A 23,879-nucleotide genomic window follows, 5' to 3' on the forward strand; every position below is an offset into this window, starting at 1 on the left:
AGACAAGGAAGCTGGTTTTTCTGTTTGAGAGAGAGAGAGAATGAGACAGTGAATGTCCAGGGCACAGCGTGTGAAGGAGGGCAATCGATGGGAATAAAGAATTGGAACTTGCAAATATATTTTTGGCAAGGGAAATGATATATTCATTCGCACCCGTTTCTTATCTGGGCCACCCCTTGTAGTGTAAAAAGTGGAGTCAAAATAGGGGTGGCCCGGGGAAGAAAAGGGTTTGAATATATGACTTACTTGATTAGTTCTTTTTTTGTTTGTAATTGCCCCTAGTTGTGTGTGTGTGTGTGTGTGAGAGAGAGAGAGAGAGAGAGAGAGAGAGAGAGTTTTGGGGAGTTGAGGGCACTTGATGGAAATAAAGAATTGAAATTGAGTTCTCTTGTAAATACCCCTGCTTTTGGAATAAATAACAGAACAGAACCCGTATGGCAAAAATCACGCTCGGAGACATCATAGGTGATTGAGATTCAGTAGTATTTTTTTTTGTAGAAAAAGGAGACTGATATCCGCACTTCAATGTTTTGTTAATGGCACCACTCACTTTGCATTCAATCGGACAATCTTGACCCTCCATTTTGAAAGCGTTAAACGGACGATGATAATACGAAGCAACGGCAATCATCAATTGCAATTAATCTAGTGGGCCACCTGTATTTTTTTTCATAAGAGATCCAGAGTGAAGCCTATCAAGTGTACGGTTTAGATCGATCAAAGTTCTATTATCGCATTTAGCAAGAACTTGAAAATTCCCAATTTTTCAGGGGCCATCATGGCTTTATTGGTCTAGCGATGCTCATTAGGTTTGTTGGATCGTGTGGCCATCAGTCTTCGATCATAGATTTGATTTGTGACCGTGAGGATAATTAAGTGACAAGCCCCATGCACATGCATTGATTTGTAAATTAGGGAAATGATATTCTTCCCCTCTAGTGGATAAAATCCTCCATTTAATGTTATTCCTTAAGTTTTAAAGGCAAAGAGAAACGTTAAAGGGGGTGAATTAATCCTCAAGCGGTGAACCATTCTCATAGAAGCCATTGGGGTGAAGGATATCATTCCCATAAACTATATTATATTTATTATTTTGAATTGGAAACTGATTTCTAACTAAGTGTCTTTATAAATCTCATGGCATGTGCATTTGGGATATATTGAGAAATAATGAGCAGGCCACATCGGTTGGTACTTGGTAAACCAGTTGGTGTAGGGTGGCGCATCAGGTGGTTGACATTATCCCACCTAGTGAGAGGATAATTGTTTTTTTATGGATATGTGTCATTAGTGGTGGAGGCCATTTTGAGAATGCGAAGTCTCGCGGGGTTGGAGATGAAAAATCTTTCAGGATGTTAATTTGGGCCCTTGATTTGATTGGGAAGGACCTAAATGATAGGCCATATCGGAGATGAAAAAGCATATTTTTAAAGGAGATAGAAAAACCTCCGGAGGGAGTTGCTGAAAAGGAGCAATAACCACAATACAGGAGTATATATCTTGAAAAATCAAGAAGAGTCGCCGATTGCTAAAAAGATGAAAAGGCTGACAAGTCCACGCCCTTCAGAGAGAACATTAGCTTGTCTTGTCTTCTAGATTATCGTACTCTAAATTCTTTTCCATCTTTCCTTCTATGTATCTATAAGAATTGATGTAGGCACCCTGAGTTTTTGTCAGGTAGCCAAGTATTCTTGCACAGATCTTCGAGATCAACGGCTTGGATCTACTTCACACGGTTTGGGGTGCCTACCAAAATAACGGACAGTAGTAATCAGTTTCTGGTCTGGTCCCATTTTGGTCAAACGAGGAAAATATTTAGCTTGGAATGAAAGTTATGCTGAGTAGATAGAGAGTGTTCGTTAGAAGACAGCGCTACTGTCACCTTCATTCAAAATCGGGATGGGGCATATTGGTAGTTTATCAGAAAAGCAAGGGTATTGCTGTTGCCCTTCCTCAATTAAAAAACTCCAGCCGTTAGTCTGTCACGGGTTTTCCATAGTCCCCTATTTTGATAATAGCACACCTAAAGAACGTCATTATCAGACATAATTCCATATTAAATAGGTGTGCAAATATTATCATGGACAATCCCACATCTGCATCATTCCATATTAAATAATGGTGCCATTAACAAATATGAGACTGCCAATATCAAATTGTAATATTCTCCACTCAGTAAAGGGCATTATCGTCATTTTACTTTTTAATCCGGATGTTTAAGCAGTTAAATAAGCGATTTATTATATAGAAAAAGAGGTGTCAATGTCTATTGACAACTGTTCACGTGTAACATCGGGTCCCACATACAATCAAAATGGCCACTTGACGGACGGATTTACAAAACACTTCCAAGACAGAATATTTTTGGGGGACATGATTTTTTCGCCCCTGGTAAGATTATGCGCCTCCCTGTGGCAGACTCTAACGCTTTTTGACGTCAAATCACGTAACCAGGGGGACGCATAATCCTTCAGAGGGTGAAAAAAATCAACGAAGTGAATAAGTGATCCTCTAATGACAGAATTACCCATTTATAAGTTGATTCTTTTTTTGAAAAAAAAATTATCATTTTAAGATCTGACTTTAATATAAGGAACAATTACCAATGGGGAACAAACATTAGGCAAAATTATCAACATGACCCATGCTTTTCAAAAATTATCAACAAGGGACAAAAAAGGTCTTGTCAGTAAAAGCTGGACGGAAATGCCCTTTTGCATTTAAAACACATTTTGACCTTGTTTTTTCCTTTTCCCTCTTCCTTTACTTTTCCATTATCACCTTTTTGATTTTTTACCCTACTAGTCGTCTTCCTCCTTGTTCAGCCACCATTGTTGCGGGCAAATCTTGAAAACTTGAATGTTGAGTTCTGACCATCTATCTCTTTGTATTTAGGTTTTGTTTTTTTATTTTTTAGGGTTTTGCACTATTTTTCATTCCTCTATTTCTGATTTATCTTGTTTAGGATTTAAGCGATTTGCATTTTAGGGTGAGTTCTAGAGATAATGCACGGATAGCTTCACTCACTTTTTTAGAAAACAAGTGGTTGTATAAAAAAAAGTTGATGTAATAATACATGAATGGATGGCTACACATTTTTTGATTTACTTAATTTTTATTTTTTTTGTAATACACAAATTTGGATGTAATACATGAAGCACATTTAATGAAAACAACATCCATTTCTTTTGTTATTTCTATCATGAGTAGAATTGTAATGCCATTAGAAGAGTTGCTATAGGCAGGGGGTTTTGTCGCAGAAGGGGTTTATCAACTCTCTGGAAGGGGGTTAGTAACTCTCAAAAGTAGGGTAACCAATTTTCAAATGGGCTTATCAAGTGCTTGAAAATTGGCCGAGGGTACTGGAGTTTTGGAAGGGGGTTTTCAAGTCTCTAGGATTGGGATTATCTAGTATAAAAGATGGGGTTACCAATTTCCGAATGGGGTGATCAAGTCCCTGAAAATTGGCCAAGGGTACTAGAGTTTTGGAAGGGGGTTATCTAGTATAAAAAATGGGGTTACCAATTTCTGAATGGGCTTATCAAGTCCTTGAAAATTGGCCAAGAGTACTGGAGTTTTGGAAGGAGGTTTTCAAGTCCCTGGGATTGGGGTTATCAATTATCAAAATGGGGTTAGGAAATTCCTAATTGGCTTATCAAGTCCCTGAAAATCGGCGGAGGGTACTAGAGTTTTGGAAGGGGGTTTTCAAGTATTTGGGATTGGCGTTATCTAGTATCAAAATGGGGTTACCAATTTACAAATGGGCTTATCAAGTCCCTTAAAATTGCTCAAGGGTACTGGAGTTTTGGAAGGGGGTTTTCAAGTTTCTGGGGTTGGGGTTATCCAGTATCAAAATGGGGTTACCAAATTCCGAATGGGCTTATCAAGTCCCTTATGAACACATTTTTACTTCCTGTTTTTTTTTACTCGTTCATTGTCACGGTTTTTTCTTTCTACCCTACGATTTATCTTTCTCATCCTCCATTGAAAGGGAGAAGGAGAAATGCAAAACGCTAAAACAAATGAAAAATAAAAGCTAAATATTGAGAGATAGATGGGAATGAACTTACGTTTCAAATTTTCGAGTTTTCCCGCCTCAAATGGTGGCTAAATGATGTAGAAGATGACTGGTAAGGTAAAAAAAACAAAATTGAAAATGAAAAAGTAAAAAAAAAGAGAGGGAAAGAAGAGAGAAGAGGGAAAAGTGGAAAAGCAAAACGTGTTGATTAAGAAAATGGCGTTTTCGTCCAGCTTTTAATGACAAGACCTCTTTTGTCCCTCCTTAATAATTTCTGAAAAGCATGGGTCCTGTTGATAATTCCACCTAAATTTTGTTCCCCATTGGTAATTGATTCTTAATATAAAGTCACCGGCGACTTATTGCAACCAATTATAGTGGGAATCTCAACCAATGATAGTGGGAATCTCTCTGCCAGGAGATTTAAGCCATGTTTGGCCACCATGGAAAAAATATTCCATGGATTATTTGTGGGGCCAGGGGGAGCATAAAAGCTCATAAAAAAGAAGGAAAATAAAAAAAAACAAATTCTAAATAGGTATTTTCTTTTGAATAGATTTTAGGGATTTTTTTATGCTATCTCTGCTTTCGCCCACACCATTCCCTCACACTCCTTCCTTCTCACCCCATCACATTGAGTGGGGCCAACGAAAATTTCAAGAAATAATTTTTCATGGTTGCCAAACATGGTATTAGTCTGCTTTCGCCCACCACACCCCCCCCTGGCGTGCCCTCTTTGCTGGGCTATCCTCTTCTAGTGTAAAAAATTTGTCATAAAAACAGCCAAGGGGGTGTTCTGCGGAGGAGAAGGGTTATTTTCACCCCCCTTGCATTACGCATGCACCCCCCTTATAATGTGATTTGACGTAAAAAGGGTTAAAGTTGCCCACTTTTCACTTCAAATCACGTGTTAAGGGGAGTGCATGCGTAATGCAGGCGGAGTGAAAATATCATCTCCCATAATAAATTCAGATTTACGAGTTTCCCACGGGCTTTTGTTGAATGTCTAGATCCGATGGAAAATAATTTAAGATCCTATAATAGGAATCCGAAATGTGTCCATGGATCCTAGTGATGCGTCTAGTTCCAATGTTTTTCAGTTTCTAAGTTCGGATTGGGAGGGTCATCAATGGGGCCGTCTAGGTCCATTTCAGAGCACTTAGATTAGGTTTTCAACGGCCCCATAATCCAGCCAATTGAACATTGCTAACATCCAATCATATGGTAGGATTGTCCAATTAAAATTAGAAGAATCTTAGTCATCTTATTTAAAGAAACGGAAAATAACAAAACTTCAAGATCCTTAGAATAATGTGTTATCCCTTTATAGATTGGAGGGCTAGGATCATTCTATGGAGATGATTATCTGGGGCACAACCTATTTACTTTGTAGGCAAACAAAGGAACGGTTTGGATCATCCTATGAAGCGGGCTGTACTGTACTTTAAAAAAAAAAAATGGACTTTACAACCCTACACCATATATCTCCGGGTGATCCAAATCATCCACTAGATGGTCCAATCACTATGTATATATAACCAACTGTGGAAATTCATGACCAAAACATATAATATCCGACACTAGAATTGTCCTATTGGCCATTGAAATCCAGTATTTTTCGAAAAGTGCAGTGCAGTGGGAACCACTTCATAAGATGATCCAAACCGTTCATTTGTTTGGCCACAAGGGTAAATAGGCCGTGTCCCAAAAATCATTTCCATAGTATTATCCCAACCCTCTGATCCGTAGAGACTGCACATTATAGAAACATCAATGGATCTGAGGGTTGGGATCATCCTATGAAGTGGGTCGACAGATAAACGATTTGGAGCATCCTATGAAGTGGGCCCCACTACACTTTTCAAAGAATACAGGACTTCACGCCCACGCACCAAGTTGCGTTTCTATTTCTCCCATTCAAAATACACAAGACCAAGTTCCACTCGCTTTAAAACTCTTCTAAAAGTTAAAAACAGAAACAAGAACTTGAGTGGGATTCTCCCACTCCCAATCCCACACATTATAAATTTAATCCTCACCACTTTTTTCTACCTGCAATCTCAATTCACGTCTGGGTTTTCGTGGGTTTTGAGAGATACCAATTGCAGAGAAATTTCCTAAAGTTCTAAGCAGCATCTGGTCTGATCTGTTTAGCCATGGGAGGTGGTGATATAACACACTGTTGTGGAGGATTTCAATGTAGTCAAGAACCATGGGGAGGCAATGGAGTTGAAGAACTAAAGTTATTGTGGCTCCAACTCGACTTGCTCGATCAAATAGGATTTCAAATTGAACCAAAATTAGTACCTCTCCTCTAGAAACAAAGACTGAATTTGTGCACAATTCGTCATCAGATTTCCCAGATGAAAGACTATTTTCTTTGGTTATCACATCAAGAAGAAGAAGAAGGACGAGGAGGAGGAGGAGGAGGAGGAGGAGGAGGAGGGGGAGATGGTTCTTCCTCATCTTTTTTTTTCTATTAATTTGCACTCTGACAAGGAAGAAGAAGAAGAAGTAGTAGCAAGAAGCACACAAACACACTGTCCCATACCAGAGCAACAAACCCATTAGATCCAAGGAGATGATTCTTCTTTATCTGATTTTTCTATTAATGTCAACTCTGAAAGTTCGTTGTATACGCCATCTTCCGAAGAAGAAGAAGAGGAAGAAGAAGAAGAAGAAGGTTTGTCTTCATCTTGTTTTTCAGTAAGATTCAAAAGAGAGGATTGGAATGAAGGGTCTTTGCGGGATTCAATGGAAAGAGATGCCACATATTACAGTGATAGTTCGACAGGCATGGAGAGAGAGAACCACTCACTTTATTCCTCATCTTATTCTCTGAATTCTTTTTCTCCTTCTCCATCACCCCTTCTTTCCTCTCCTAATTCTTTGTCTTCTCCACTTTTTCTTATACATTTTCTTCTTCTTCTCAAAATTCTCATGATGCTTCTCCTCTCCTTTCTTATTCTTCAGAAACAAACTCTTCCGATTGAGAATATATACACTCCTACCAGTTTTTGCTTCTTTCTATTGAAGTTTATTATAGTTCTGCTCCATTAATCCCATTTGTTCAATACATTCTTCTATTCTTCTTCTTCTCTGTTTTTTCTTTATTTTTGGCAACCCAATTTATTTTTCAAGTAGGAATCCGTTTTTCAAGTAGGAATCTGTTCTTTGTTATCTTTTGAGTAATTCTGTAGTCTTCAGAGTTCAACTTCCGTTCTATATTAAAGATGGTTTCAATCTTTTTTCAAAGGAGTCTTTATCTTGTTATAGTTAGTTTCCTTCTCTATCTAAGAAAATAGGCGATGGAGATTTGAAGAGAACTATGCTCATAAACAGGGACGGAGCCAAAGCCCCTCCCCCCCCCCAAATCGATTTTTGCATAAAATTTTCTGAGCCGAGGGGATTGGATACTGTCTGGTTTTAGAAAGCCCAATTTTTTTTTCCTCTGTACGAAAAGCCAACAGCATAGTGGTAGATTTTGATGTGGGTCCCATTCGTTGTTCAAAATCGAAACGTAAGCCAACAGCATAATGGTAAGGTTTTTGATGTGGGTCCCATTCATTGTTCAAGAGGACTCGCTGCACTTAAACGAGAAGTTTCCAGAATAAAATATATGACATGATATACTCGACCCTTTTATTAATTGGGACAGCCCACTCTATTCTAAAGAGGAGTCACACTTGGGCCAGAGGGGCTGCCCCAAATAGATCGTTACTTTCCATTTTTTTTTCTACAAGGAAAATTATTATATTTCTAGTTTGGGAACTGTTATCAACACAACCATATTTTAATATTTGCACAAACCCAGCTCTATTTTCTTCTTTAGTAGGCTTTTGAGAGCTTTTTGGGAAATGTAATAACCTTTTCACGAGAAATTATATGATGGGTGGCCATACAAACTCATATTTTTCAAAATGTACACTGCGGCGCATTCCATAGGATGATCCAAAGCGTCCATGTGTTCGGTCACAACGTAAATCGGTTGTGCCCAAAAAAATCATTTCCATGGGATGGTCCTAACCCTTCGATCTATAGGGAGACTGCACATTATGGAAACTTCAATAGATTGGAGGGTTAGGATCATCCTACGGAAATGGTTTTTGGGGCCCAACAATTGGACGGTTTGGATCATCCTATGGAGTGGGCCGTACCTGTACATTTTGAAAAATTAAGAGTTTGTACGGCCACCCATCATATAGTTTTTTAACTGAAAGAGGTTTGTACAGCCACCCATCATATAATTTTAAAAGTGAAACTAATTTGAATAGAAATTTGTGCAACTTTAATTTTTTGACTTTATAATAATTTATTAATTGATGTATAACAACTATTCCTGGCTCCGCCCCTGCTAATAAATGTATGAAAGTTGAGTTAGTTTTTAGATAATGATAATGCTTTTCTTATTTACCATTTTTGTTTCAAGATTTAATGAAAGATGTATGTTCTGTTAGCACCTCTTTGTTAGTCACACGCTTCCTCTATAAGGAGCTTTTTAAGAAATGTTCGTATATAAACTTTATTGGCTTCCTATTTCCATAAGATTTCCCCAAAACCTGTAATTGGAAAAGATCCTTTGTAATAAAAACAATTCATACAAAGAATTCAGTGCAACCAAAATGGTTACCATGATCCACAATATATCTTGACCACAATGACCATTAATTAAAACACTCAAGAAGGGGCCCACATTATTGGGTGATCTAAATCTTATGAACCTGCGTCAACAACTATGGGTGCAACTTGGGTCGGGTGGATCAGGTTGAGGCCAACCCTAACACAACCCAAGATAGCACTCCCTCAACCCTAACCCAACCCAACCCAACCCAACCAAATCCAACCCATGCCATGCCATGCCTCGGGTTGTGGATGGTCAACCCTAACTCAACCCACTTCTAAATCTCTCAACCTAACCCAACCCATCTAACCGAAATCAGGTCGGGTTGTAGGGTTGGTATCGAGTTCACTTAGGGCCCGTTTGGATACCTCATATTTTGTATTTGGATTTGGAATTGAGTTTTGAATACAAAACGAATAGATCCGCCAGCTCATGTTGAGGGAGACAGAGAGGGAAGAAGGTACTTCCTACTAGAGGGGAGAGGTTGAGGAGCAAAGAGGGTGACAGAAACTGCCAGATCTATAGATTTCCAACTACTTATTTCCACAGCATATTTGGAAATTTGATTTTTTTCCACTGCCAGTCTCTGATTTGGAAATCGAAGGATTTGATCCGGATCCAAACGGGCCCTTAGGGGGAAACAGAAAAATGCAATAATTCAAAGAAAATAAAGATAAAATTATAGGACGGAGGTCGGTTCGGGTCAGGTCGGGTTGCCGCTTGCTCCTTGCCACAAGGAATAAGTCTGCCCCGGGCTTTGTCTTTAGGGTCTCGCTTATAAGAATTCTTTCTTCATTAATTCTTGGCTAGTGGGTCACTTGGAGAAGGTCGAGCAACTTATTCTATTGAATGGGCATCTGGTTTCTGTGCTGAAGACATCCCCTTTCTTAGAATTGGGCACGGGGCCTCGAATAGACCATTGAGTAGACCATCCTTTTCTTCTGGATTAGGAAGATCTTTTCTTGCCATTGAAAGTACGCCCTTGGGAACACCTAGACATCCACAAGTCAGTAATGCTGGACATAGGGCTGCAACTCGGGTCGGGTGGGTCGGGTTTTGGAGAACCCAACCCTACCCGAGAAATATCTCGGGTCGGGTCGGGTCGGGTTTTTTTCCGGAAAACCCACGATTCCCAAACCCGGCCCTACCCATGATAAATCTCGGGTCGGTTCGGGTCGGGTCGGGTTTGGTTTTTTCATGTTGACGCAATTTTTTAAGGAAAATTCTTATTTGGCAAGGCAACTCAACTCATAGAAGCAGAAATTACACTCACATTACACTTGAATCAAACAATGATGTAATTACACTCACATTACACTTGAATCAAACAATGTTGTAATCAAACAATGTTGTAATTACAATCAAACAATGCTGAATCAAACACTTGAATCAACTCAATTCATAGAAGCAGAAATTACACTCACATACAATAACAGTGGGTGAGTGGGTTTTCACTTTTAACTTTTAACTAACAATAGAAAAAAATGTACATACTATAACTTATGTAACTCGGGTTGGGCCCCTTCAAACCCGGCTCAACCCGAGATTCATGCGGGCTTTTGAATGCTCAACCCGGCTCGACCCAAAACCCATGAAACCTGAACCCAATCCAGGCTATTTTCGGGTCGGGTAAAACCCGGCTCAAGTTGCAGCCCTAGCTGGACACCTTGACGAATCCACACATTTGGCAATGCTTGTTTATGGATGAGACCGGGAGGGTTTGGAATATCATCAATATAACTCAACCCTCGCAAGCAGGCCTCAACCCTAACCCAACCCGAAAGTAAATCGGGTTGGCCTTTCCCAACCCTAACCCTACTCAACCCACGGAAATGCCAAACCCAAGCTTAAATCGGGTTGAACCTATCGGGTTTGGGTTGAGCCCGACCCAAGTTGTACCCCTATTTACAACTTATCCATAGCAAAACACATAGAGTGGGGCCCACATTATTCGGTGATCTAAACCATTCAGTTGCTGGACTTTGACATAGACATAATCTTCCGTATATGATGATCCAAACCCTCCAACCCATAGGAGTTTCTATACTATACTAATCTTCCGTATAGGATGATCCAAACCCTCCAATCCATGGGAGTTTCTATACTACACCGTCCATTTTTAAACATCCATAGGTCAGACAGTTGGAATCATCCTATGGATAAAATTTTGGAGGCACGAACTCTCTCCCTGTTGGCCAATAAATGAATGATTTAGATCACCCAAATGTGGGTCCCATTGTAATTATTACTACACTAGCATGAGAGACCATCCACCATACGAGAACTTAGTTTATACATTTCTTACTGGATGTTGGGAGGCGAGTCAAAGCAAGACTTGTCAGATGGGCGGCTCAGATCATTGATCAGCTGCTGACTGCAATCGTGCTACTTCCCTTTCTTTATTTTGCTACTTGACGAGAGAGAGAGTGAGTGACAAGATCTATTGCTCTAATACCAAATTAATTTTGCGATTCTCACTAGCTAATCACAGATAAATTTCATCATTAGATAGTGAGTGACAAGATCTATTGCTCTATTACCAAGATAAATTTTGCGATTTTCGCTAATCACACACAATTTTCATCAATATCTAATGAATGTTTAAATAAAGTAGTTACAGCTAAACATAGGCTCTGTTTCTAGCTGCAGGAAAAGAAAAGAAAAGAAAGGAAAATAATATGACGTGGAAAACTGGAAAAGAAAGGAAAAGAGCTGGTGAGAAAATTCCTTTTTATGAGAAAATTCCACTGTTCACTTGCCAAGAAAGGAAAAGAAACTATGCAGGCAAAGTGGTATTCTAAGGAAAGTGATTTTCTCATCCTTTTGGTGAGAAAATTTAGAGGGAAAATACAAGAAAGTTGGTTTCCACATTATTATTTATATTTTCCACCTGTGTAATTCCGCTTTTCCCGAGAAAACAAGTAAACAGCGAAAATGTCAAATCATGTCCAATCACGAAAAAATTTGGCTTACTCTCTTCTCCTTTCCGTTCGAAGGCAAGTGAACATAGCCATATAGAAAGAAACAAAGATAAGGACAATGATATTTTTTGATTTGACGTCAAAAAGCATTAAAGTTTCCCACTGTTCATGACTAATCATGTTACAAGGGGGGCGCATGGGGATGGGTGAGAATATCATCTCCCTAAAGATAATATTAGAAAAAGATAAACTTTGGGAAATGAGAGTTTTTATATGATGCCCGACCGTGAAAATCACAAGGGCAGGGAGTCAAAAGGCAGGGTGTCAAAACCTTGCCTTTTTTAGATCGCTGCCCTTGTGATTTTCACGGTCGGGCATCATATAAATTCTCAGGAAATGATATTTTCCCTCCTCTCACGGCTAAAATCCCCACCTTTAACGTTATTCGTTAAGTTTCAAAGCTAAAGAAAAACGTTAAAGGACGTGAATTTATCCTCAATCAATGAACCATTTTCACAAAACCGTTAAGCTCTAATACCAAGATAAATTTTGTGATTTTCACTAATCTAATTTTCACCCACGCAATATGCATGCGCCCCACTTTTAACATGATTTGACGTCAAAAAGCATTAAAGTTTCCCACTGTTCACCTCAAATCATGCGCCCCAATGGGGCGCATGATTTCACTTGAAGAGATGGGTGAAAATATCATCTTCCTAAAGATAATATTAGAAAAAAATAAACCTAGGGAAACAATATTCCCCCCCCCCCCCCCCTCTCACGGATAAAATCCCCTCTAAACGTTATTCTTTAAGTTTTAAATGCAAAGAAAAACGTTAGGTGGTGAGTTTATCCTCATGCAATGAACCATTTTCACAGAAACCGTTAAAGGGGGGGTATCATTTCCCTAAACCTAATCCAAATTGGTTACCTAATCTAAACTTACTGCTTCTCATTTGATAGTTGATAATCCAAGAAGAGAGAGCTCCTCTCGTGATGTTCTACAAGATAATCGATCACAAATTTGGTCCCCTCATGTTGTTCTACAAGATCAACGGTCTCGATTTCCCAATAGGTAGAACTGTTTCTCCAAAAAAACACACAAAACGCATTCCAAACCGCCACGTTAAGGGTGTCAATTTTAGCTCGGGCTCGGAAGCTCGCTCGAGCTCGGCTCGAATCCTTAACGAGCAGAGCCGGAGCCCGAGCTAGGCCAGGCTCGGCTCGGCTCGGTTCGTTGAGGCTCGTTAAGGATTTAATATATTTAAATATATATATATATTATATATTAATATATACACTAAAAGGGTTGTCCAGGGAGTGAAATGGAGAGGCAAAATATGTCACTTCTTTTTTGGAACCCCATTTGTTACTTGGACCACCCCCGTAGTGTAAAAAGAGTAGTCAAATTACAGTAGATAGGATTGTTCAGGGAAGATGAAGGGTGTGAATATATCATTGCCCTTAATATAACCTGAGCTCGGTAAGGCTCGTCGAGCCTAAGCCAAGCTTTTGAGCTTAATAAGCCGAGCCGAGCTGGCCCAAGCTCGGCTCGTTTACACCCCTACACCACGTGCCACTCCCTCTCTCTTTCCAACCACCACACGAACACAAACCCCTCTTCCAATGAGTAGAGATTAAGGACCAAGAACATAGAGGCAGTAGCAAAAACAGAGAGGGAGAGAGAAATGGAAAACAATGGAGAGTCACTTCACGTAATAATGTTTCCGTGGTTTGCATTCGGTCACATAAGCCCATTCATCCAACTCTCCAACAAACTCTCCTCCCACAACATCAAAATCACCTTCCTCTCTGCCCCTTCAAACATACCCCGCATTTCTCCCTCCCTCGCCCCCCATATCCAAATCCTCCCAATCCAAATCCCACCCCTCCAAGGCCTCCCTCCCGGTATCGAATCCACCTCCGAAATGACACCCCATATGGCCGAACTCCTCAAAAGAGCAGTCGACAATATGACCCCCCAAATCTCCACTCTCCTCCCCCAACTCAAACCCCACATTATTTTCCACGATTTTGCCCACCAATGGCTCCCCTCTATAGCCTCCCCTCTCGGCATCAAAACCCTATTTTTCTCTGTTTTCGCCGCAGTTTCATCTGCTTATTTAATGAACCCTGCTCGCCTCCTCACCGCCTCCGGCCAAACCCCCACCGCCGGCGACCTGAAATATCCGCCGCCGGGATTCCCGTCCGGTGACTCCTCGATCATCTCCCTCAAAACATTCATTGCCCGAGATTTCACTTATGTTTTTGAGAACTTTGGTGGGCCCTCCGTTTTTGACAGAGTCGTGGCCTGTAAAAAAAACTGCTCTGCCATTGTTATCAAGTCTTGTCTTGAAATGGAAGGGCCTTACATCAAGTTTGTGGAAACCCAGTACGGTATAATCTTTAATACTCTTTTTTTTTTGTTGGGCTGGCCATTACATGTGGATCTTTTACATCGAGCAGTTTTGAATCCTGGGCAAGTGCTCTGATAGCATGTGAAACAAACAATTACTCAATAAGCTTAAGTTGTGGGACATGACGTTATTTAATCTTTTCTATTTTAACAGGTAAACCGGTTCTTTTGGCCGGGCCGGTGGTTCCTGACCCGAATCCGGCGAAGCTGGCGCAAAGATGGGATGAATGGTTAAATGGGTTTTCTTCAAAATCCGTTGTGTTTTGTTCTTTTGGGAGTGAGACTTTTCTCAAAGATGAACAGGTTAGAGAGCTTGTTTTGGGTTTGGAAATGGTGGGTTTGCCTTTTTTGGTGGTTCTGAATTTTCAAGGAGGGGAAGACAGTGAAGCCCGTTTGAGGACAGTATTGCCGGAGGGATTCGAAGAGAGGGTAATGTTGGATATTTTCAAAATGTTTAGAGGAATGATAGAATGAAGGGCGTCGCTGCAAAAATCAGCTCCAAGGGTGCACCTATTGGTTGAATTTTTTATGCGCTTCACTTTTCAAAAATCAACCAATAGGGGCTCCCTTGGAGCTGATTTTTGAAAGGTGCTCTTCGTTCTATCATTCCTCTTGTTTAAAATAGAAAAATGAGCTTTATTTTTAAGGAGAAATTATATGGTGCCCGCAAGTCCCGCGTCAAGAGTACTACCTTGATGTTTGATCCGACAACAGCCTCTTAAAAAGTGGTCTGCTGTTGGATCAAACATCGATGGTGGTACGGCTCAGAGGGGACTTGACGGTTAGATACCATATAAAAACTCATTTTAAAGATACCCTATTTTTTGGTGGGGGTGTTGGTGGTGTGAAGATGAACGTAGCACACGTCTCCTGAGTCATGCCTTCATAAAATAAGAGTTTTGAAAAATTCAAAAGCGTTAGTCCCTAAACTTTAGCATACTGCTAAGTTTTTATTTGTTTTGTTCTGTAAAACTTACAAAGAGTCGTGGTATATTAGTGTTGATGTTGCTAGAGTTTAGGGGAATGCGTAGTTGAGTCCATATGGGTTTAGTAATTTATGGAACTAGTTGCACACCCGTAGTTGAGTCCGTACGGGTTTAGTAATTTATGGAACTAGTTGCACACTCGTACGATGCGGGCGTTAGAAGAAACTAAAAGTTTTAAGAATATACGACAGTGAAAAATTGTTTGCTTTTATAGCATTTCTAAGTCACCTTTTATGCGTGGAATTAGTTTTTTTTTTTTCCTAACAGATTTCTTATCTAGCCATAGATCTCGATCCCTTAAAAGGTGATCACAGTCTCGATCCCTTAAAAGGTGATCACGTTTTAGGGTGAATTAATTTGCTATTTGCATTCCTAAAAACACTCGTATGCACATCCATGTCAAACTCATATAATCCGGTCATTTTCTCATATGAACTCTATCCGAGTCTTTGAACTGGGAAAGGCTATTGGGCAATATTTAATTTATTTTATAGGTTAAAAAAATTACTTAATGAAAGTTTTTAAAAGACTATAAAATACCCTATAGATAAGATTACTCATGTCATAGATTTTATAATGACCCCCTCTCAAAGAAATCTAAAACAGCACGGTTCTTTTCACCAAATATAAAAGGAGTAAGTCTCCTAAATCAATTAATTTTCATAGAATTAGAGATAATATTGACTTTCTAAAAAAATAAGATTTGACAGAAGATTTGCTTGGAAAAGATTGACAAAAGACAACAAGTTCACTTTGATCCTGTATAGGAAATAAGAACAAGGGGAAAAAGTTGTCGCTCTAACAACTAATGAAAAGTTAGAGAGAGAACAATGAAAAATAATTCATGACGAATAAGCATTCCTAATTGTTAACCCATTGAATGACCATAGAGAAGCAATGAAAAATGTCTTATTTCGTTAACCTCTCTGTTAACAAAACCTAGTGGGACCAACCGTGCGATGCAAGGGTTGAATGTTAATTTTGATGGGAAAGAAACCCATAGAAAGGGAAAGTTGATTGAGCTAAATATTATACATAATAACAACATATAATTAGGTAAAAATTAGTAAAATGACTTTTCTAAGAATAGTATTTCACAACATACACATGAAAAATCATAGAAGTGAAAATAGAAAATAAGAAAGCAGTCATATTTGTAAATGGTGAATAAACTGAATAAAATAAAATTTGTGGGACCTTAAAAAAAACGAAGTGAAACTATCTCAATTTCTAGGTGAATAGATTTGCAATTCGCATACAATAGAGCTCCAAGAGAAATAAGGTGAGATTGGATGGACAAAATGGCACATCAGCATGTGATTTGATGGCTAATTATGAAGGTTATCATTGAAAAATTTTCAACCAAGGTCATTATCAAGGACCTTGAAAATGGCACATCAACAAATTATGAAGGTTATCTTTGAAAAATTTTCAACCAAGGTCATTATCAAGGACCTTGAAAATGACACATCAACATGTGATCCGAAGGCCGATTAAGCTTTCTCTTGGGCTTGAAGCTTGCGGCCACGTTTCATCCAAATTGCCTTTTCACTTGCTCTCGTATTATTATAATTATGAAATTTTTGGTGGAGGGTAAATGCATGAGAGGAATGCATACGCCTGGCTGCAAGATTAATTAAATTTATCAATAACAATTAGCCCAAATGAAAAATTAAAATATGTATCTACTTTTAGAAAAAATAAAAAGACAAAATAAAAAATGAACAGGAGAGAAGAACATGAAATGCGAACACTTTTTACAATGGAGTCGGTCAAACATTTGCCACACATCGGTGGCGGTAACTTGCTAATACAACACCCATTTATGCATCGGAAGAATAAGCTGAAAATACAAAAAAATAAAATAAAAAAATAGACAGAAATGAGAGCAGGTGTTTGGAATAGATATGAATTTGTGAAAGAGACACCTCTTTTCCCTGAGAACGGATCATTCTCAGATTTGCCTTCTCTTCCTCTTACTCGTACCACATAAAGAAATTTATAAGAAAAGTGTGATATAATGGCGAATTGGAAATGGAATTTTAACCTAGAATTAGAAAAGATAAACGAAAGGATTTATTGGGGAACAGCGCGGAGGTGTTTTTTGAGAAGGAGGGTAGCAAACCCCATAATATGATATTCTAATAGATTAGAGGGAGAGGAAAACAGCACACTGTATAGAGAGAGGGGTTGGGACAGGCGTAAATGTTGACTTTACATCTATTCCTTCCACACACGGTATGGAGACAGGTTTATTTTGTCTTTTAGCAGAGGAAAGGGGAGTCATTTTGGAGAGAAATAACAGGCATTCATGCCATATTTGAACGAAATTCCAAATATGGATTTTTCAGAAAAGCTTATAGATTTTTTAGGAAAAAAATCTCTGACCTATCAAACCTGTTTTGATGTGACTTTGAGAGAGAGAGAGAGAGAGGGGCGTATTAGAAATAATCTCATCCTTACAATCTTACCCTTGTATAAGAGAGAGAGGTAGGTATAGCAAGGGTGTGAACTATTGACAAAGTGTTCTTTAGTTTTTTTTTTATGAAACAATGGAAAATTTCCTTCTTTCTTCTTTAGAAAGTAGTGATTGTTCTTCATGGATTTGAAGATTTACCCTATCCGTGTCGAAGTTGATAAAAGCTATTATTTTAAATGTGCAATCCCTCTATAGATAAGGAGGATTAGGATCAACTTTTGGAAATGATTTTTGGGTCACAACCTATTTATGTTGTAGCCCAACAAACGAACGTCTCGGATCTTCCCATAAAGTGGGCCATACGGTACTTTTTAAGAGATACCGGAATATACAGGCCTACACCATATAAAATCTCAAAAATGAGAGCCTAAACCTTCTTTTACATAAGATAAAACGACATGAAGGCATATAAAATCTCCTTATTTTTCAAAAGATTCCTTTTTCATTATTTTCTTTTTCTCTAGGGGGCATACTGATTGTCTTGAACTTGGGGTGTAACCCTTGTTCTTGTTCTTAATTAGCTGAAGTAGACATTGTATCCTTGGGACTCTTTTCCTTGTAGCCACCTGTATAAGTGGGGAAATTAAAGTCTATAACAAAAAGCTTAGGCTTGCCTCGTCTACTTCTCATTTCTAACCCTCTTTCTAATTTTCCTTTGTGTCTCTTACTTTCACCATTCCAAATTGTCCCAACAGGTGAAGGAGAAGGGCAGGGTTCATACAGGGTGGGTCCAACAACAACAGATTTTGGCCCATGCGAGCGTTGGATGCTTCGTTTGCCATGCGGGTTTTAGCTCTATCACAGAAGGGTTGATAAACGATTGTCAGTTAGTTCTTTTGCCAATGAGGGGAGATCAATACTTGAATTCCAAACTGGTGAGTGGAGATTTGAAAGCAGGATTGGAAGTCAATAGGAAGGATGAAGATGGGTCTTTTGTTAAGGATGATTTGTGTGAAGCAGTAATATCGGTTATGGTTAGAGTGGAAGAAGAACCGGGTAAATCCGTGAGGGCTAATCAAAAGAAATGGAAAGATTTTCTTCTTGATAAGGAGATTCACGAGAAGTTCATTAGAGATCTCGTTGACAAATTGAAGGAGATGGTGTTTGCGTGAAACAGCTAGATTCACTATGTAATTTTCAGTTAACGTTTGTTTGTCTTTTTTTAAATATGTACTTCTGTCGTTATAAAGGGAGGGGTCAAAATTTCGTAGTAAAAATTTACGTTCAACAACATCTTGTCTTTTAGTACTTAAAGAGCTGTCAGAAGGTTAACACATTCCCAAAAAGCCCTCACAAAGAAAAGACACCTGGGTTTGTGCAAATATCAAATTTTGGTTGCGCCAATAATACTTATGAAAGAAAAAGGGAAATGATATATTCGCCCCCTTTTGTTGACTTGGGACATCCCCATCTAGGGTAAAAGAGTAGTCATAAATACACTAGAGAGGGCTGTCACAAGCATAAAATGGGGCGCTTATATCACTTCCATAAATGAGGCTACTGATATTGGGACTACCATGTTTTATTAATTGCACCGACTCACCTTGTCTTTTCTCTTCTTAGTGAGAGCTTGCAATGATGCCTACCCAATAGATGGCCATCTCACGTCTGCTTGGTGCAAGCCCTAAAGAGAGACTCTAATTGCAATGGCCCAAAAATTACTACGATGTCACCGAAAAAAATTCAAATACAAGACTGCTAAATGGGAATTTGAATTGTTAAATCACCACTGCAACAAATATCAGTAATTCCTTGAAGGAACACAAACCAAACACCATTTTCAACCCAAAAAAAAAAAAAAACACACACACACACAAACCAAACACATGAATTCTTCTCTCAGAAGAGAAAACCCAATCATAGTTCCCGGTACAAATAAAGAAGGACGGGAAACCCAATCTTAGCTTGTCTCCCGATACCATTCTGCATCTTCTTTCTCCTTCCCATTCAATGTGATGGGTTGCAAGCAAATATGTCAGTCTATCCCAAAGTTAATCCAAAACTAAGATAGTGGTTAGTAATAGCGTGAAGCATAGTGGGCCTATGGCATGCAATTTTAATCCCATCGTCCTCATCCGCCCTGGTTCTGACGATACATCAAGCACAAACCTAAGTAGTCCAAGAAAAACCAAAACAAATATAAGCATTTTCAACGTATATTGTATCTGCAATTCAGTGAAAAAATAGAACAAGAGAGTGTTACGTGCCTAATTGGCCGTAACACAAGCAAACAAACAGAACATAGAAAAAGAGAGGGAGAGATGTTGATTCGAGGCAACCGGACCTCCTAACGGTTCGATTCGAGAGGAACCATAACTCTCATAAATTAAGTCTCCTTTGCTGTAAAAATTTTCTTCTCCCTATTTTTATTACAATACACTTCTTAAATACAAGCATGAAGAAGTGCTACATCACTACCCCCATTAACCCACTTACACAACCCATAACAACTAACCAACACCTACTTACATGACACATAACAAGTAAATAACACCCACAAATTTAAAATGCAAAATCCTGTAATAACTACTTTGTACTAATTCACATACACCATACTAAGTATGTATCACAAAGGCTTAGAGGTTATTGGATGCTTTTCCTAGTTCATTTTTTTGCATCTTTATGTCCTTAGCTCTTGATTTATTCACGTCTGTATCATCTCCACTAACTAAGAAAAGAAACACCATACACCACTACGCATTTAGGGACCAATGACAAAATCATCTTCAATTCATTGCGAAAAACAAACAAGAATTTTACTCCACAAACCCTTTAAGAAAACCACCCATTGATGTTTCGGTATGCAATTTAGAGCGCAAGTTTACAAACAAATTGCAATAAACTCTTGACCAATTGAAGAAGTTTACCAACTTGACTAATTGTGACATTGTGTATGGAGTTTGAAGAACATCGTTACCTTCTTGAAGAACATAACTAGCAGAATGGGATCTTCAACACAAGCTAAACAGTTGTGCAACCATTCTATAAATAAATAAATACATAAACAGTTGTGAATGAAAGGAAAGATAAAAAACCATGGCCCCAAGAAAGATGCCCAATATGTCATTACTGTGTTCCAAAAAGTGGATTACAAGTAGCTATCAGTGAAGTTTCTGTAACAAAAAATGGATTGCCATGACCCCATGACAATTTGCCAAAAACAATAGTTTTTTAACTACAACAAAAAAATGGATTGCCATGATAGCAAGCGTTTGTAATCGCTAGGCGCAACCCGCATCTTGATTAGTGTTTGTTCAGGAAAAATGGAACAATCAAGGTTGGATTCCACTGAAATTTAAGGAATTTCTCCCCAAAAATGAAAAATCTCGATTTTGTTCATTATTTAATATTTTCCTAAAATCTCTGCCGAAATTTTGTGTGAGATAAAATATTATTTTAATTGATTTCGTCGGATTTTGGCCGAAATTTCGAAAATTTGGTTTCAGTGAGGACCAAAACGCATTACAAAACCAAAATTTGAAACCATGTTCACACCCTAGAAATTAAAACAAGTGTCAAAATTCCAGACCTAAGAAGTGATTCTTAGCTGGTCTTTTGATTGTTGCAATTTTAAAAACCCTAGATCCTTCAAGGATCGGTTAAAGTTACATAAATGGCATGATTCTTCAAGAAGATGGGAAAACTGATTTTTTTAGGGTTTACAAACCCTAGATATTCGTGGGGTTAAAAAAACTTCACAAAAATGTTTCTCTATAAAAATAACACAAATGGAAAAAAACAATAATGAAAAACCTGAAAATTTTAAGGCCGGAGAGATATGGTGAGATGGGTAGAGATCCCCGGTTCGATTTCTTCTTCTTCTTCTCCTTTCTGTTGTACAACAAGAGGAGAGGGTCTTCCTCGTTTTTTCCAGTTTCTGGTTGTAGAGTTGAGAAGAGAAAATGGATGGAGAGAGAGAGAGAGAGAGAGAGAGAGAGAGAGAGAGAGAGAGACTTGTCACACATCTTTCTCATCCTATACCTATTCACACATTTAAAACCTATGCAACAAGTACAAGTCTCTGACTTTTTATCTCCTTTTCTTTCTTCGTTAAAATCTTCTTACACTAAAAAAGTCTATAGGCGTTGGATTAGATTTTGAGGGTGGATGGTTTCCCATACCATTCGCCAGAATTTTTTTGGCTCTTGGGATTTTTGTGGAACAAAAAACTTCCTGGGAGATTGGTGCGAAAAGGAACTCCCTGGAAGTATCCCGGTAAAATAAATATCCCATGTTTGGTTGACCGGACTATGGTGGGAAAAAAATGCTTTGTTTGGTCGATTGAACTGTTGGGAAGAAAAAAATTTCTTCTGCCAGCTTATTTTTGGTTCCTGTGAGTATTTTGTTTCCCTTCCTGGGGTTTTTTGCGGGGTTATTTTGGTTCCTGGGATTATTTTGGTCCCACCAACCAAACGTGGGTTTCCTGCGAAAATTCCACAAAAGTCCCGAGAATCAAAAAAATTCCGGCAACCAAACGTAGCCGATTTAATGGTCATTGTGGTCAAGATATATTGTAGACGATCTGGTCATTGTAGTCAAGCTATATTGTAGATCATGGTAACAAGATCCTTTCCAATTACAGTTTTTGGGAAATCTTATGGCAATAGGAGGCCAATAAAATTTAAATAGTAAGAGATTCATTTCTAAAAATGCTCCTTATGGTAACCATAGAGGAAGCCTGTGACAAACAAAGAAGTGATAACAGAACAAACATCTTTTATTGAAATCTTGAAACCAAAAATGGTAAATAAGGGAAGTATTATCATTATCTAAACACTAACTCGACCTTCATACATTTATGAGCATAGTTCTCTTCAAATCTCATCGCCTATTTTCTTTGATAGAGAAGGAAACTAATTATAACAAGATAAAGACTCCTTTGAAAAAAGATTGAAATCACCTTTAATATGGAAGGGAAGTTGAACTCTGAAGACTGCAGAATTACTCAAAAGATAACTAAGAACAGATTCCTACTTGAAAACTAAATTGGATTGACAGAAAAAACAGAGAAGAACAGAGGAATGTATAGAAAAAAAAAGGATTAATGGATCAGAAGCAAGAGCTGGTAGGAGTATATATATTCTCAATCTGATGAGTTTGTTTCTGACGAATAAGAAAGGAGAGGAGAAGCATCATGAGATTTTTGAGAAGAAGAATTTTGAAAAACCTTCTTCTTCCTCCTCCTCCTCTTCTTCTTCTTCCTCCTCCTCATCTTCTTCTTCTTCTTCTTCTTCCTCCTCCTCCTCCTCCTCCTCCTCTTCCTCTTCGTCTTCGTCTTCCCCTTCTTCTTCTTCTTCTTCTTCTTCCTCAGTTGACGTATACAACGAACTGTCAGAGTTGACATTAATAGAAAAATCAGATAAGGAAGAATCATCTCCTTGGATCAAATGGGTTAGTTGTGCTGCTATGGGACGGTGTGCTTGTGTGCTTCTTGCTACTAATTCTTCTTCTTCTTCTTCCTTGTCAGAGTCCAAATTAATAGAAAAAAACGATGAGGAAGAACCATCTCCTCCTCCTCCTCCTTCTTCTTCTTCTTCTTGATGTGATAACCAAAGGAAATAGTTTTTCATCTGGGAAATCTGATGACGAATTGCTCACAAATTCAGTCTTTGTTTCTCGAGGCGAGGTACTAATTTTGGTTCAATTTGAAATCCTATTTGATAGAGCAAGTCAAGTTGAAGCCACAATCCCTTTAGTTCTTCAACTCCATTGCCTCCCCATGGTTCTTGACTACATTGAGATCCTCCACAACAGTGTGTTATATCACCACCTCCCATGGCTAAACAGATCAGACCAGATGCTGCTTAGAACTTTAAGAAATTTCTCTGCAATTGGTATCTCTCAAAACCCAGAAAAACCCAGATGTGAATTGAGATTGCAGGTAGAAAAAGTGGTGAGGATTAAATTTATAATGTGTGGGACTGGGAGTGGTAGAATCCCGCTCAAGTTCTTGTTTCTGTTTTTAACTTTTAGAAGAGTTCTAAACAGAGTCGAACTTGGTCTTGTGTGTTTTGACTTTTGAATAGATGGAAACGTGATAGGAAACTTTTAGAAGAGTTTTAAACAGAGTGGAACTTGGTCTTGTGTATTTTGAATAAATGGAAACGTGATAGGAAAGTCCGAGATTTTATAAGGTTTGTGGGCCTGAAGTCCAGTATTATTTGAAAAGTGGAGTGGGGCCACTTCATAGAAATCGTTTATTTGTTGGCAGTTGGGCCCACTTCATAGGGTTATCCAAATCGTTTATCTGTTGGGCCACTTCATAGGAAGTCCATAGGATGATCCTAACCGTCAAATCTATGGATGTTTCTATAACGTGATCAGAGGGTTAGTATCATCCTATGGAAATGATTTTTTAGGTACAGCCTATCTACCCTAGTGTCCAAACAAATGAACGGTTAGGATCATCTTATGAAGTGGCCCCACTGCACTTTTTCG

General features: G+C 38.6%; 1 protein-coding gene and 1 long non-coding RNA gene across 2 annotated transcripts; one reads left to right on the forward strand and one right to left on the reverse strand.

Moving 5' to 3' along the window:
• The first annotated feature begins 13,164 nt into the window (after nt 1–13,164).
• On the forward strand, nt 13,165–18,672 carry LOC143847364 (anthocyanidin-3-O-glucoside rhamnosyltransferase-like). Its single transcript, XM_077356175.1, has 3 exons — nt 13,165–13,957; nt 14,131–14,405; nt 18,137–18,672. Exons 1-3 carry the CDS (start codon nt 13,249–13,251, stop codon nt 18,551–18,553), a joined length of 1,401 nt encoding a protein of 466 aa, XP_077212290.1. The 5' UTR covers nt 13,165–13,248; the 3' UTR covers nt 18,554–18,672.
• A 451-nt stretch (nt 18,673–19,123) lies between these two features.
• LOC143846848 (uncharacterized) lies at nt 19,124–21,380 on the reverse strand. The gene is made up of 2 exons (XR_013234866.1): nt 21,195–21,380; nt 19,124–19,550 (listed from the first exon to the last, which is right to left on the reverse strand). It is a non-coding gene; the product is annotated as an uncharacterized LOC143846848 (long non-coding RNA).
• Nucleotides 21,381–23,879: the final 2,499 nt, after the last annotated feature.

This window comes from Tasmannia lanceolata, unplaced genomic scaffold (genome assembly GCF_043159265.1).
Source record: "Tasmannia lanceolata isolate RefF3 unplaced genomic scaffold, GAP_Taslan_0.1 ptg000015l, whole genome shotgun sequence".
In the NCBI taxonomy this organism is placed as follows: Eukaryota; Viridiplantae; Streptophyta; class Magnoliopsida; order Canellales; family Winteraceae; genus Tasmannia; species Tasmannia lanceolata.

Bases quoted from the DNA above. Each gene is read 5' to 3' on its own strand.
- LOC143847364 (XM_077356175.1), top strand. From the start codon at position 13,249: ATGGAAAACAATGGAGAGTCACTTCACGTAATAATGTTTCCGTGGTTT. The intron at 13,958-14,130 runs GTATAATCTTTA...CTATTTTAACAG, and splicing joins GTTTGTGGAAACCCAGTACG to GTAAACCGGTTCTTTTGGCC. The intron at 14,406-18,136 runs GTAATGTTGGAT...TTGTCCCAACAG, and splicing joins CGGAGGGATTCGAAGAGAGG to GTGAAGGAGAAGGGCAGGGT.